Source organism: Prionailurus viverrinus, chromosome A3 (genome assembly GCF_022837055.1).
Source record: "Prionailurus viverrinus isolate Anna chromosome A3, UM_Priviv_1.0, whole genome shotgun sequence".
In the NCBI taxonomy this organism is placed as follows: Eukaryota; Metazoa; Chordata; class Mammalia; order Carnivora; family Felidae; genus Prionailurus; species Prionailurus viverrinus.
This window is the reverse complement of record NC_062563.1, coordinates 115075961-115090894: the sequence shown is the minus strand read 5'-3', so window position 1 is coordinate 115090894 and position 14934 is coordinate 115075961. Positions and strand designations below refer to the sequence as shown.

Genomic DNA, 14934 nt, shown 5'->3' with positions numbered 1-14934 from the left:
ATTTTTGTTTGTTTCATCTCCTGCTACACTACTAGTCCCTAGAGCAGTACCCTTCACACAGAGCTCAATTTATTCAATACTGAATCACTGAATGTTAAACAAAGCCTCTCCAGAAGTATCAAGTTTTGTTCGGCCTGATTCAAATTCTGGGACCAGCCTAATTAAAATAAACCAATTCCTTTACCAGTATTTATTTTCTATGAATAATATTCAATATTCATAAGTGTTTCTAGTCACACTTTTATTATTTTATAATCTAAAACATTTATTTAACAATTATAGAGATGCTTACTGACTCCAAATAATTCCACTTCTCTCTTACTCCAGCAGCACTACAAACAAAAAACAGTAGCCTTCAGCCAGAAGTCCTGTGTTCAAATCCTAGCTCTCCGTTTACCAGTAGTATGACTCAGGCAATTTAGCCTCTGCCAAGTCTTAGTTTCTCATCAATAAGAGACCAAGGAGGGGGTGGATTAAAGAAAGCCTGCCTGCCTTACCTATCCTATACCTAATCACAGGATTATTGTGAAAATCAAAAATGTATGAGAAAATGCCTTATAAACCATAAGATATACACAAGTGTGAGTTAAATGTCAATAGTTTAGAAAAAACCTGAAGAGCAGAAAACTTCAATGTTTGGAGCAGCATATCTCACCATATCTCCTTGCAGTCAGACTGGCTGCCTGCAATCAGACTCCTCCACTTAAATATACCTTAAACAAGTTATTCAACCTCTCTGAGTCATTATTTCCACATCCATAAATGGAGACAATACCAACCTTGTAGTGTCCTTGAGGATTACAGATTATATACAAATATAGGAAACGTACCCATGGAATATGTTTAATGAAGGACATTTTTGCTATCATCCTGGTCTTTCAAATGGACAAAAATCCAAAAGGAGATAACTACAAACTATACCATGGAGGTAAGAAAGATGACTTTGACTTGGAAAATACATGAGAAAAAACAAGAAGGAAAGTGAGAAAGAGCCAGTGGTAATCAAACAAAACTTTAACAGTTTGCCTATTAAATTTGTTCTTTCCTTCTTGCCTTTTTCCAACTAAAACAGCAGGATGAAATGCAAAGAAAAATCAGCATACAGAACACTGTATCTAGTAACCTAAAAAGTTAATTTTAAGACTAAATATTATACATATAATCTCTTTACTTCAAAGGAGAATATCTTTATTAGACAGTTTTTCAATTTCTCACACACTGAGATGTATTTTGACACTCTAAACTCAAGGCACATGTCAAAAAAATAAAACAATTGCAGTTTTCCAACCACAGCACCCTGACAAAATTTTATTAAAAGTTTAGAAATATGGCAAAATGAATAAAACAACTCAAAAAGTAAAACTGCAATTAAGACATATATCATACAGGGGTGCCCAGGTGGCTCAGTCAGTTAAGTGTCCAACTTGAGCTCAGGTCATGATCTCACAGTTCATGGGTTTGAGCCCCATGTCAGGTTCTGTGCTGACAGCATGGGGCCTGGAGCCTGCTTCAGATTCTGTCTCTCTCTCTCTCTCTCTCTCTCTCTCTCTCTCTCTGTGCCCTTCCCCCATACTCACACACATGCTCTCTTTCTCTCTCTCAAAAATAAGCATTAAAAAAAAATTTTTTTTAAGATATATATCATACAAACACTTCAAGAATGCTTTTTGAAATCATCAGACTTTGCTATATTTCCTTGATTCCAGGACACCAGTAATTATGAGATGTACCATCAATATAACAACCATTTTTGGGGACAGGGTAGGGGGGAAAGGCCCCACATTAAATATACACTTAGACATACAATTTCAAAAAACATTTAAACAGGGCACCTGGGTGGTTCAGTTGGTTAAGCATCCAACTTCAGCTCAGGTTATGATCTCACAGTCCATGAGTTCGAGCCCCGTGTGGGACTCTGTGCTGACAGCTCAGAGCCTGGAGCCTGCTTCAGATTCTGTGTCTCCCTCTCTCTGCCCCTCCCCTGCTCATGCTCTGTCTCTGTCTGTCTCAAAAATAAATAAAAACATTAAAAAAAAATTTTTTTTTAACATTAAAACATAATGTATCCTTCTGGAATGCTGGCAACATTCTATTTCTTGATATAACAGGCTGGTTACATAGAGTATGTTAAATCTGAATATTCATCAAAGTGTACACTTGAATACTTGTTCTGTATCTACATTTAGTTCAACAAAAAAAATTTATGTAATATACCTACTTCATACACATACAGCTATCAACCAGATGAATTATTGATATAAATATGAAAGGTAAAAAGATAAAGCTTTTAGGGGTGCCAGTGTGGCTCAGTCAGTCTGTTGGGTGGCTAACGTCAGCTCAGGTCATGATCTCACCATTGGTGAGTTCGAGCCCCGCATCAGGCTCTGTGCCGACAGCTCAGAGCCTGGAGCCTGCTTTGGATTCTGTCTCTCTCTCTCTCTCTCTCTCTCTCTCTCTCTCTCTCTGCCCCTCGGCCCTGCTCATGCTCTGTCTCTCTCCCTCTCAAAAATAAATAAACATTAAAAAAATTAAAAAAAAAAAAGATAAAGCTTTTGAAAGAAAACATGGGGGGTGGGGGACAGTGCCTGGGTGGCTCAGTTGATTATGAATCTGATTTTTTATTTCAACTCTTGATTCCAGCTCAGGTCATGATCTCATGACCTCCTCTGTGCTATCAGCCAGGAGCCTACTTGGGATATTCTCTCTCCCCCTCTCTCTGCTCCTCCCCTGCTCGTTCTCTCTCCCTCTCCCTCCCTCTCTCCCTCTCTCTCTCTCTCCCTCTCCCTCTCCCTCTCCAAATAAATAAATATTTAAAAATAAAAATTAAGAATTAAACATAGGAAAGTAGTTTCATAACATTGACATAGGCAGAGATTTCACAAATGGAAATTAAAAAGCACTAACCAATTGACAGACTAGACTTCTTTAAAATTAAGCACTTTGATTCACCAGGACAAAATTAAGCACTTTGATTCAGCACTTTGATTCACCAGGACACCGAGATCCTGGAAGGGCTAGCTACAGAGTAAAAAATACCTGCAATATATAAATCTAACAAGACTATAACCACAATATGTAAAGAACTACAAATCAATATGAAAAAAGTAAACAACCTAATAGAAAAAGACCCAAAGACTTTGTAATAGGTACTTCACAAAAGCAGAAATCCAAATGGCCAATATCATAGGGTCCCTAATATAAAAAGGTGTTCAACTTTATTAGTCATCAGGAAAATAAAATTAAAACTACAATGCAATACCACTACCTACCAATCCAGAATAAGTAAAAATAAAAAGACTGACAATAGTAAGTGTTGACAAAGATACAGAACAACTAGAACTCATACACTGGTGGTGGGAGCATAAATTCATAAAACCACTTTCCAAAACTTTAGCAGAATCTACTAAAAATGAGCATACCATAATCATGACTTAACAATTCCACTGTAGGGGTGCCTGGGTAGATCGATCGGTTAAGCAGCCAACTCTTAATTTCAGATCAGGTCATGATCTCATGGTTTGTGGAATCGAGCCCTGAATCAGACCCCTCGTTGAGTGTGGAGTCAGCTTGGGATTCTCTCTCTCTGCCCCTTTCCAACTTGCCGGGTAATGAGTGTTCTCTCTCTCTCTCTCTCTCTCTCTCTCTCAAAATAAATTTTTTAAAAAAAACTTTTTTTTTTTTACCAGAAAAAAAAGTACAACTATGTTCATTGCACCAAATAATCCAATGTCCACCAACATGAGAATGAATAAACTGTGGTATACTCACATAACAGAATAAAGCAACAAGAAAAAACAAATTACAACACAACAGGGGTTAATCTCATAAATATAATATTTTGAGCAAAAGAAGCTCAAATAAGATATACTTTATGATCCTACTTTATATAGAGTTCAAAAACATGCAAAACTTTTCTAGTGTTAGAATACAAAGAACACAGCAGGGGTTGGGGATTCCAACACTGATACGTTTCTTTAGCTGGGTACTGATTACACGAACGTGCTTATGATGTGAAAATTCATCTAGTCATACGCTTTTCTAAAGGCATGTTACACTTCTTTAAAAGTCTTGTATAAAATGAGGTCCCCAACTGGTGAAAGGATTTCTAATCCTTTCCCACCACCGACATTCTTCATTGGTACTACACTCAGAGATTTAACTTATATCACGCTGCTGTTCTTCAGGATTTAAACAATCAAGATCTTTGTCCATATTTACTACATGTGAAGCACTTTAACATTCATTCATTCAAATACTTACTAAATACCTACTAAGTATAAAATCTGTTCTGAGTACTCAGGGTACAAAAAATGAGTAAGAGGGGCGCCTGGGTGGCGCAGTCGGTTAAGCGTCCGACTTCAGCCAGGTCACGATCTCGCGGTCCGTGAGTTCGAGCCCCGCGTCGGGCTCTGGGTTGATGGCTCAGAGCCTGGAGCCTGTTTCAGATTCTGTGTCTCCCTCTCTCTCTGCCCCTCCCCCGTTCATGCTCTGTCTCTCTCTGTCCCAAAAATAAATAAACGTTGAAAAAAAAAATTAAAAAAAAAAAAAAAAAAAAAAAATGAGTAAGATACTGCTCCTAGCTTCAAGCAATTCCTAGCGTTACAGAAGACCACACATACAGAGAACCAAGTAAATGTAAAGCTAAGCACGTTATGAGAGTACAAAGGAACATCAAAAACAGCCAGGAAGAGGCAAGGCAACAGGATAGGCTTCTTGGAGGTACGAACACCTGAGTCTTTAAAAGAAGAGTAGGAATTATCCTGGCAAAGTGCATTCCATCAGACAAACAGCTTGAGTAAAAAAGCACAATGTATTTAAAGAAACAATTACAGCTGCTACATGTTGCTTTAAGGGGTGGTAAAAGCAAGGACTGGGATGGGGTAGAAGGGAGTGGCCAAAAAGGAGGATGCCAAGTCATGAAGAAACAGACCTTTTCCAACAAGCAAGATGGTCAGTGAGATTTATGTGAAGGAATTAATGTGGTCAGAAGATTATTCAGGGAGCTACGTGGAGGATGGACTTAAGGAGGATAAGACGGGCAGAAAGAAGGCCAGTTAGGAGGCAGTTATAACTGTCTTGATATAAGATAGTAAGAGCCTGAAATAATGAAATAAAAGCTGTAAGAGAAAATACAGAGTACAGATACATTATGCTGCTGGTCTAGAGATCACACTTTGAGAACCACTAACCTACACTAGAAGCTGGCATATTTTTCTGTAAAGGGCCTAAATATTTTAGGTTTTACAGGCCATGCAGTTTCTACTGCACTTTTTGGTTTATGCTTGTTTTTTAAACCCTTTGAAAATTAAAAACCATTCTTAGTTAGTGGACTTAACCAAAAAAAAAAAAAGACCGCAGACTGGATCTGGGCTGTGGGCATAGTTTGCTGATCCCTGCTATACACAGGTAAAGAACTGAGGGTTAACCTTCCTATGAGATTAATTTTCCTAAAATGCTACTCACATATTAGCTCCCTACTCAGAAACTTCTCCCTTGGTTCTGACTGCCTACTGAATAAGTCAAATCACTATTATGCATAGCATTCACAGGCATCAATACTGTAGCACCAACCTACTTACTATTCCAGGCTCAAGAACTATACCCAAGTGTGAACCTTCCATTCTTATTAAATTGATCTATTCACATTATTTGTCTCTGTATTTTGTGGTGTTCCCCAATGTTCTTTTCTCCTCTCCAAACCCACCTAAATACCATTCCTTCAAAGCACAATTCAAATCCTACCTTAAAGTGATTCCACAATCCTCAGAACTCCTATAAAAGCACTCCTAATTTATCCAAAATGTATTTGCTGTCTTATTACTTACTTTAAATAAACTGTAAATTCCTCAAGGGCAGGGAATAATTTAGACTTCTATTAGTGGATCTAGCATATAACAAGAAGTAAATAAAAATAAAGATATATATGTGTATATACATGTAACATATATAAGTACACACACACTTTTTTTTTTTTTTCTGAACTGAAGCAAATGTGATTTCACCCATACCCAAATACTTTAATTCTATGGACATGATCTGAATGATGTAGGAAGAACAGAATGACAATCCACAATGACATCTGTCTCTCTCCTATTACTCAAGTTTTTAAGAGTAGTTCACCAGGGAAAACAATAACACAAGTAAAACTTTTCCAATGGTCAAAGTTATCAATATAGGTACACTGGGTAATGTTAAACAAGTTACCAAACCAAGTTGAAGTTTACTTATTTTTACTTCACTTATTTTTCAAATACAAAATAAGCTTTTACAACTACACTGCTTTAAATTCATCCTTAATAATTACTTAAGTTTAGGGGCGCCTGGGTGGCTCAGTCGGTTGTCTGACTTTGGCTCAGGTCATGGTCTCTCGTGGGTTCAAGCCCAGCGTCGGGCTCTGTGCTGACAGCTCAGAGCCTGGAGCCTACTTCGGATTCTGTGTCTCCCTCTCTCTCTGCCCCGCCGGGCTCGTGCTCTGTCTCTCTCTCTCAAAAATAAATACACATTAAAATTTTTTTTTTTAAAATAATCACTTAAGTTTAAAGTCACACACACACATATATATACATACACACACACAAGACACTCATGCTCTGAATTTTTTTAACAATGAAGTTGTCTATAACTATTCACATTATCAAAATGGCATTATCGATTTCTTTGAAAGTTTAGGGAAATAAGATTGTATTTCAAATTTTTTAAGAAAACAGTCCATTACAGGAATTGTTGAATCACTATACTGTACACCTGAACCTAACACTGAAAAAAATAAAATTATGCTTACACATACACACACACACACACAAAGAAAGAAAGAAAGAAATTACTTCATTTTCATTCCCTAATGATAGCTATACTTAGAGAATGTTTTGAGCCGGATAAAAGAATTCCCATATTTGAGATTATTGAAGAAGTCTCTTCAAGTCCAAAGTGTCAACTCTGCCTTATTTTATTACCCAAAGAATGTTCAAGAATCTATAAAAATTCCTCCAGAATCCTTTGTTGAAATTTCAATGCAAGCTACAAAAAAAAAAAAAAAAAAAAGTTTAAAACACTTAACACTTATAGAAAGGCATAGAAAACAAAACCAAAAGAAATAAATCAAAAGAAGGCCATGAAAGTGAAAACTGAGACTTTTTAACCTTCAAAATACACTGAAGAAGCTTAGTGACTTACAACCCTGAAAAGACTATAATTGATAAACTGGATGTTAGCAATACACTAAATTGGAGGGCAAACCCAGGAGCTAGGGACTCCCCCATTTCTCAGTTCCTGTTCTGCCTAGTACACAGTCTTGGGCACAGCCCCATATGTTGAACAAGAAAAGCTAACTGACACTCTCAGGTTGTGAGAAATGATTAAATGTTTATGAAGTACTTTAGGACCATGAAGGTAAGTCAAATGTCATTTGCTTAGTACAAAACTACAGCTACCTGTTAGGCTTGCAAATTATGATTCTTTTGTGTCTTCCTAAGGCAGCGAATCTTCAGTGAGTCAGTAAAGTGCATGTATTTATGAGCTCGTTTAGCAACTTCAGAGAAATGAATTTTCCTCCAAATTCTTGCTGTCTCACAAACCATGTCACTAGCCAATCCAACTATTTGCAAAAGGAAACATGATGCGATCCACGTTAAAGTTAGGTCTCGTTATTGATAAGCCAATACCAAATGACTGAAAACTATTAGGAATCACAGGGGAACTTTTCTTTGTTAACTTACCAGAAATGTGACTCCTGAAAGTAATCCCAGAAAACAGTCGCTCTAACAAAACGTTTATTAAAGGGAAAGTCCCTAGGCTTTCTTAAAGAGCTCTAAAATGTTTTTAGGCAGTGTGGACAGAAGCCTCCGTTCGCTCAGACCCTAATCTAATTCCTTAGGTACTTCAGCACCTGCGTGGTGCTGAGCGACTAGAGAGTGGCGAGGCTGCTGAGCAAAAGTGCTGATGCCAAATCCCAGCTGCCCCCTTCGTGAGTGACAGTAACAATGAAAACACTGACAAAAGAGCTGGGAGGCCACCCCAAGCCACCGCCTGGCAACACTTCTACTCTACCCCCAACACACAAGAGCTGCAAATCCCAGAAAAGACCCCGCTCCCGCAGACCTCACGGGCGGAGCCGTGGGCTCCGGTCCGGCAACGTGAAAAAGTACTACCCCGCGCACTCCTCTCCAGACAGCTGAGCACCTTAAAGGTGAGAGCGGAGCGCTGCCTCCTGCCAAACTGCCAGCGGAGGAGGGAGAGGACTTCCTCGCGGGAGAGGGGAGAGCGGACGCGGCCGTGCACGCCGCCAGACGGAGGACTGCCCCGGTGGCGGGCGCCGCTCGGACCGCCGGCGGGGAGCAACCGCGAGCACAGGAACGCGCGTCCCTCCCTCGGCGCCGGGTGGGGGAAGCGGGGCTCGGGCGCCGGGCAGACCGTCCTCTCGGGGGGGTGGCAGCGGCCGGCCGGCCGCCCGCCTCCCGGGAGCCGGAGGCGGCGACCAGCAGACTCGGGTCCGGGAGCTCCGGGAGCGCATTCCCTGCTCCAGCCGGGTCCCGAGGGAGGGCGCAGGCTGCCGAGGCGGCCACTCTCCCTCTCGCCCAACTCCGGGCTGAGCGAGAAGGGCGGCCGGCCCCGGGCTGCCCGGCGGGCTGCCCAACCCGGGTGGGGGAGGCGGCGAGGCCGGCCTCCGGGCCGCTCCCTCCCCACGCGGTCCGCGGCCGGCGGCCGTCCGCGCCCTCGTCCCTCCCGCCGCCGCGCGGGGCCGGGCCGCCGACCTCGGGCGGCCGCGGGCGCGGGGCCAGGCGGCGGCGGCGGGCTGACGGGCCGGCCGGCCTGGGGCCCTACCTGAGGCTGTGTACCAGCTCCCGGCGTGACTGGCTTCCCGGCAGACCACTCGGTTGGACATCTTGGTGCCTGTGCCGCCTATGGTGCACGAGGATGAATGAGGAGGCGGCGGCGGCGGCGGCAGGAGCGGCTCCGCGAGGGGACGAGACACCGCGGGCCCAGCCCAGGAGGAGGCGGCGGCGGGGAGGGGATCGGCCCGGCCCAGGAGGAGGAGGAAGAGGAGGAGGCGGCGGCCCAGGAGGAGGAGATGGCAGCCGGGGCGGTGGCGGAGGCAGCAACAATCACCACAAACTCCGGCGACCGCCGGAAGATGGGGCCCGCGGCGGCTTCAGCGAAGCCCGGAACGCCCTGGCCCCGGCCCCCGGCCTCGCCGCTGCTCCCCAGCCGCGGCCGGTTCCGCCGAGCCGCCCCCACGGCCCCCTCCCCTCCCAGCTGGCCTCCCCGAGCCACCGCCGGTGACCCCACCCCCGTGACTCCGCGCCCGCCCCCTCCCCCCACCCCCCGCGGGACTCCCCGCACCCACCCCCACCCCCGGCAGGGCCCTCCTGCCCGCCCGGCCGCCGGCCCGCGGGCCCCGCCCCGCCCCGCTCCTCCTCCAGCCGCGCGGCGAGGTTAACGGCGGAAACCGGACAGGCCGGCCGGCATCTGGGGTCGGGCGGCCCCGCGAGGAGGCAGCGGCGGCTGCAGCTCCGCGCACACAAAAGCCCAGGGCCGGGGCCTGAACCGGGGAAGGCAGACCCAGAGAGGAGCCAACGCTTCCTTACTCGCCACTCTAACGGGTCCTGCCCACTGAGCATGCCCAGCAGCCGCTGCCAGGCCCGCCGAGGAATCTCAACGTGCACGCTCCGCTCTCCGGGGTTTAGCGGCAGCAGAGGCTTTGGGGGGGGGGGGGGGGGAGGGTGCGGGGAGCAGGACGCAGCCGCAGGGCAAGCCCCCTCCCCCAGCCAACTTCCTTAAATGTAGAGCTCCGAGGGCACGCCGATGCGGTTTTCCACGAGGACAGTCCAGTTTGCCCTTCCCCCCGCCAATCCCCATCATGCACACGAATTTTTAGTGAATTCACACCCCCAAGGTTTCACTCCCAGGGATGCGAGCTCGTGGCCACGTTGGGAAGTTCATTTGTAGAAACAGGCACATGGTGGTGTGCCTGTGGTCCCGCAAATTCTAGTTTCTGCTTCACTGGGCCACCCTGACCACCTAATCCTGGCTTTGACTACTATAAACGTTATCTTGTTTCATTTTATATGGATGGAGGTGCCTGTCTTAACTCCCTAATTGAGATTCAAGTGTGATAGACCTAGCATCAGTTATTCTCTATGAAAAGGGAATAATTTATTCAAGGAGTGTCCCTAGAATTACAAGAGTTAATAAATGTAAAGAGCCTGACATAGGATGCATACATTTCCTCCTCTTATAAATCCAACTTTTCCACAGAAGTGCCAGGAACAAAGAATTCCTTTAAAATTATAGAAGAATCACAGTAAAGTAGGATATCTTGGACCTCTGAGGAAGTGTTAAATTACTGCCCTGTTCCCATCCCTCCTCCCACCTTTTCAGCTTTAAGGCCCAAGGGTCTTGTGTGAGATCCCAGGCCTAAAAACCTGGTCAAATACTGGACCATTTCTGACTTTCACACCTTCTTCTACACAGTTATTAGACCAAAAAAAATCCATTTTTATTTTAGACTGACCTGTATTTCTTTACTCAATTTTTAACCCTCTCACTTTACCACTAACCTGCCCAAATATAAACATATTTTACAGCCAAAAGAAAAAAAAATGTGCCAAGTAGTCAATTTAAAGATAACAAAAAGGCGGGCTGGAGCTCTAATTCCATGGTACTCTTCTTGGGATACCAAAACTCAGTGGCAAATGATGACATGGTAAATCGGTAAACTTTTCATCATAAATTTCAAGAAAACTGTTGATACGGTTAATATGGCATTGATAAGCAGTGGTAGTTCCTCAAGTTAATGACTCCTAATTGTGTTTCTATGGCCCCAAAAAAGACAGGGAAGGGACACTGGATACAATGAACTAAGAAAGCTTCATATTTCAGGCTGGTCAAATTAGAAAATCAGATTTGAGTCCTGGCTGTCACTGATCAGCTATGTGATCATGGGCATCTAGTGATTTAACCTTTTCAAGCCTCAGTTTTCTTACCTGTCAACATGCAAAAAATAATATCTAACTCACAGGCTTGCTGTGAGATTAAGTGAAAATAATCTGAAAACAATTTATAAGCTGTTCTTGGTTTTTTCTTATCATTATCCTCTACTCCTAGCAACAACTCTAGGTCTCGTTCCAAACTAGTAATTTAATTTAAATTTAAGCTTCCTCCCTATGGAAATGCTCTGTTGAAGGCTTCTTTCCCCCAAAGGAGTTTTCTTCCTGGTCAAACTCAGCAAAGACCACAATGCCAACAGAAGTGAAAGGTTAAAAGATCTACTATTATCTCTAGAATGCTCTCAAAATATCCCATCATTATTCCTCCTGTCCATCTTGTATTCAAGAACAGACTCTTGAAAGAAATATGTTGAAACTATTCACTTACCTCCCCTTAAATTAATGGAGATCCATATAATGCAAAATATTCATTTCATATCCTAGGAGAAGCCTGTGTGGCAATACTGTGCAATTCCTGTGTTATAGCCTGTATTATATACAATTTCCATTATATCCACCAGGGGTTTGGATTTGACACTCCATAAACATCAGTCACAGCAAAGGGCAAGGAAGAATTCCTCACTAATACAGTCCTTATGAAGCACAGACTTTAATAAATAAGGCACCACTAGTCCCAGAACCCAACATTCATAGCCCAACATATTTTCTGAAACAGCATGTCATATATTCACTGCATCAGTCTGTACTAGCAAACAACTAACACAACCACAATACCCATCAATATGAGTCTTGTTAAAGTAGGATACATCCACACATATGCACCCGTTAAAAAGAATAGGTGGTGCTATATACTGGTATGGAAAGCTTTAAAAAAATTTTTTTAAAGCAAACTGGAAAACAATGTTTAAAGTATGCTATGATTAATGTAAAAATGAATACTTGTAAGTATTCTCATACACTTGCAATATATACAGATTACCTCCAGAAGGAAACACAATAATTTGTAAAGGTACTTGTTTAGGTGGCCAAAGCATAAGGATGGACAAAAGATTAAACTTGTGCCATCTACATATATACCTACACACACAAACACACACACACACACACACACACACACACACACACACACACACACTACTTACATCTTTAGACTTCATGTTTGGAATCTACATGACAATATTAAATTGACCATTTTTATAATTTATTTATCCATGGTTGGCAGCTTGAGGAGCAGCCTACTACTTACTAAAACCCCCATATCTGAAAAATATTCTAGAATAAAACTACAGAGTTTTGGACAAATCAACATTGAGAGAAGACTTTAACATAAAGATGCTCTTTGGATTTCAATTAAAACTGGTACTCTTAAGGGGCACCTGGGTGGCTCAGTTGGTTGAGCGTCTTACTCTTGATTTCAGCTCAGGTCATGATCTCATGGTTCATGGGTTTAAGCCCCACATGGGGCTCTGTGCTGACAGCAGGAAGCCTGCTTGGGATTCTGTCTCCCTCCCTCTCCGCCCCTTCCCCACTCATGCTTGTTCTCGCTCTCAAAAATAAATAAAAATAAATTTTTAAAAATGGTACTCTAAGAAAGACAAATACCATTATGATTTCACTTATAGGCAGAATCTAAAAAACAAAACAAATGAATAAACAAAAAACCAGAAACAGACACATAAATACAGAGAACAAACTGATGGTTGCCAGAGGGGAGAGGGTTGGGGGAATGAGCAAAAACTGGTAGAGTGGGAGGTGCAGGCTTCCAGTGATGGAATAAGTCACAGGGTGGAAAGGAACAACACAGGGAATATATATAGCCAATGATACTGTAATAGTGTTGTGTGGTGAAAGAAAGTAGCTATACTGTGAGCACAGCAAAACTTAGAGTTGCGAATCACTATGTTGTAAACCTGAAACTAATGTAACATTGTGTGTCAACTATACTTCAGTTAAAAAAAAAAATTTAACTAGTACTCTAATTGCCAGTCAACTTTGCCCTTCCATTAGAAGTCAAATTTTATAAGTAATATCTATTAAACACTTAACTATGTACCTGACACTAAGCTAACTACAGATTTAGTGATTCCTATTGAGATGAAAATTTGTTCACTTCTAATTTTTTGGAAAAAAATTTTCAAAACTTTTGTCAAATGTATTGTTAATATTATTTAGAATTCCCAGAAATGAAACAACTGAGTCAAAAGATTTAGGGTTTTTTGTTTTTTTGTTTTTTTAAGTCTGACAAGAGGGTTTTTTTGAAAGAAAACTCATGTTCATTACTTCCTGGCCCTTTTATCTCTGGTGACCTATTTTCCACTATTATATTACTTTCCTAATTTAAACTTAGAGATTTTTAAACAAATAGATTCTCAGTGATAGCCATTTACAGCTTTCATCTTCGTCCTTCATTTCTACAGGTTGATGACAGGTATCGGGCATCCAATTTGTTAATGCCTTTTTGGAATCCAGTCCAGAAAAATATCTGGCTACAATATTTTATGCTATCCCTACAACCATTCTATCAGGAAGCAGGAAGTTATCAATCCTAAAATCTCACTATACCTTCTCCTAAATGAGATTTAAGCAAAGGTTCAATATTCTTTCTATAGGATTGTCAGAATTAAGTAGACAATATCATTCTATCCAAGCCATTTTTCTTTTTTTTTTCGATTCAAGGTCTCCATTTCCTCTATGAATCTATGCCTAATTTGCTCTCCTCATCTTCCCACTAAGCTATCTACCAACATAATTCACAAATTCTCTGTAACACGTAGCACTTCTTACTCTATTTCTATAGTTGTTTATTAAACAATAACCTACCCAAATAAGTGTTCAAAGGGTAGGAATGGCTTCTATAATATAATTGCCAGCTACACATAAAATACCTCATCAAAGTGTAGTAGAAACTTTCTTAACTGGTTTCTACTTCACTAACTTACTGGAGTAAGTGATGCTCTCCATTCCCATAGTCAAATATAAGTTGAACTCTTGAAGGTTATAGACTACACTCTTTAGGAAAGTCTCACACTATTACAATCTCCTCCCAGGTTTATGTACATAACTTACAAGAGTCCATTGTGTTCTCCAGTTGACTTATACCAGTTGTACTAGGTACAACCACTACACAATTTAATCAAATATTACATAAACTAATGAAATGCAAACACATAATGCAAAAGAGGTACAAAAATTAGGTGGAATACTCTGGAAAGACTTAGTAAAAACTGCCAAATTAGAGGCAGATAAGATGACTGAAGCCTGGAGAAAAAAAATCATTAAAAAATTATAGGATTCTACAAATTACTTCTTAAATGTCTAAAATAATCCTCTACTTTCAGAAAAAAACCTAAAACTGGAATTTTCAGACCATACATTACAGAAGTGGTTTGAGGAAGAAAAACGAAACAGAATTCTAAGCAGAGAACCCATACCCAAGAAAAGATTGAAAAAAAATATTATCAGGTTAAAAAGATTTATATTTTTTTAAGTTTAAAAAAAATTGTTCAGTGTCATTGAGGCTTCCCTACCATGACTCGCTTTTCTGTCTACCAACTAGATAAAAGGCCTCCTACTGTACACACACAAGGGCAAACTGATTTTCCCCCAAAGAAAAATTGTAAGCACCCCTGAGAACATTAAAGCAGAGGGTAACATAGCATTAAGGGAAGGTAATATAGCATTAATCTGGGTTTGAATCCCTGCCCCAAACTTATTTCCCCTTGAGCAAGTTAAAAAAATCTCACTCTTCTCATCTAAAAGTGAGTTATTAAAATTAAATCTACCCCACAGGGTTTGAAGATTATATCACAATTCATGTATTTAGCATGGGTGCCTGGTACATGATAAGCATTCAGTAAGAAGCATGTGTACTACCAGCACAAAATATGCCTATTCTCAGCTGTAACTTTTAAAAGGATCAATTTCAAGAGTGAGTAATTTAAACCCCATCTCAAAGAGAATTCAGTAGAACACCAGAAATAATGTAGCA

General features: G+C 41.6%; 1 protein-coding gene across 2 annotated transcripts in view; it reads right to left on the bottom strand.

Moving 5' to 3' along the window:
• Positions 1–10008, bottom strand: part of MEMO1 (mediator of cell motility 1) — a 136891-nt gene extending 126883 nt beyond the window's left edge. The window contains exons 1-2 of one of the 2 annotated variants that reach the window (XM_047851478.1): positions 9344–10008; positions 8821–8898 (exon numbers count right to left, since the gene is read on the bottom strand). In XM_047851478.1, coding sequence (XP_047707434.1) covers positions 8821–8898; positions 9344–9617 — 352 coding nt within the window. In that variant the 5' untranslated portion in view covers positions 9618–10008. Of the gene's footprint in view, positions 1–8820; positions 8899–9343 lie in introns of those variants that run through there. The other variant, XM_047851477.1, reaches the window with a different exon arrangement.
• Positions 10009–14934: the final 4926 nt, after the last annotated feature.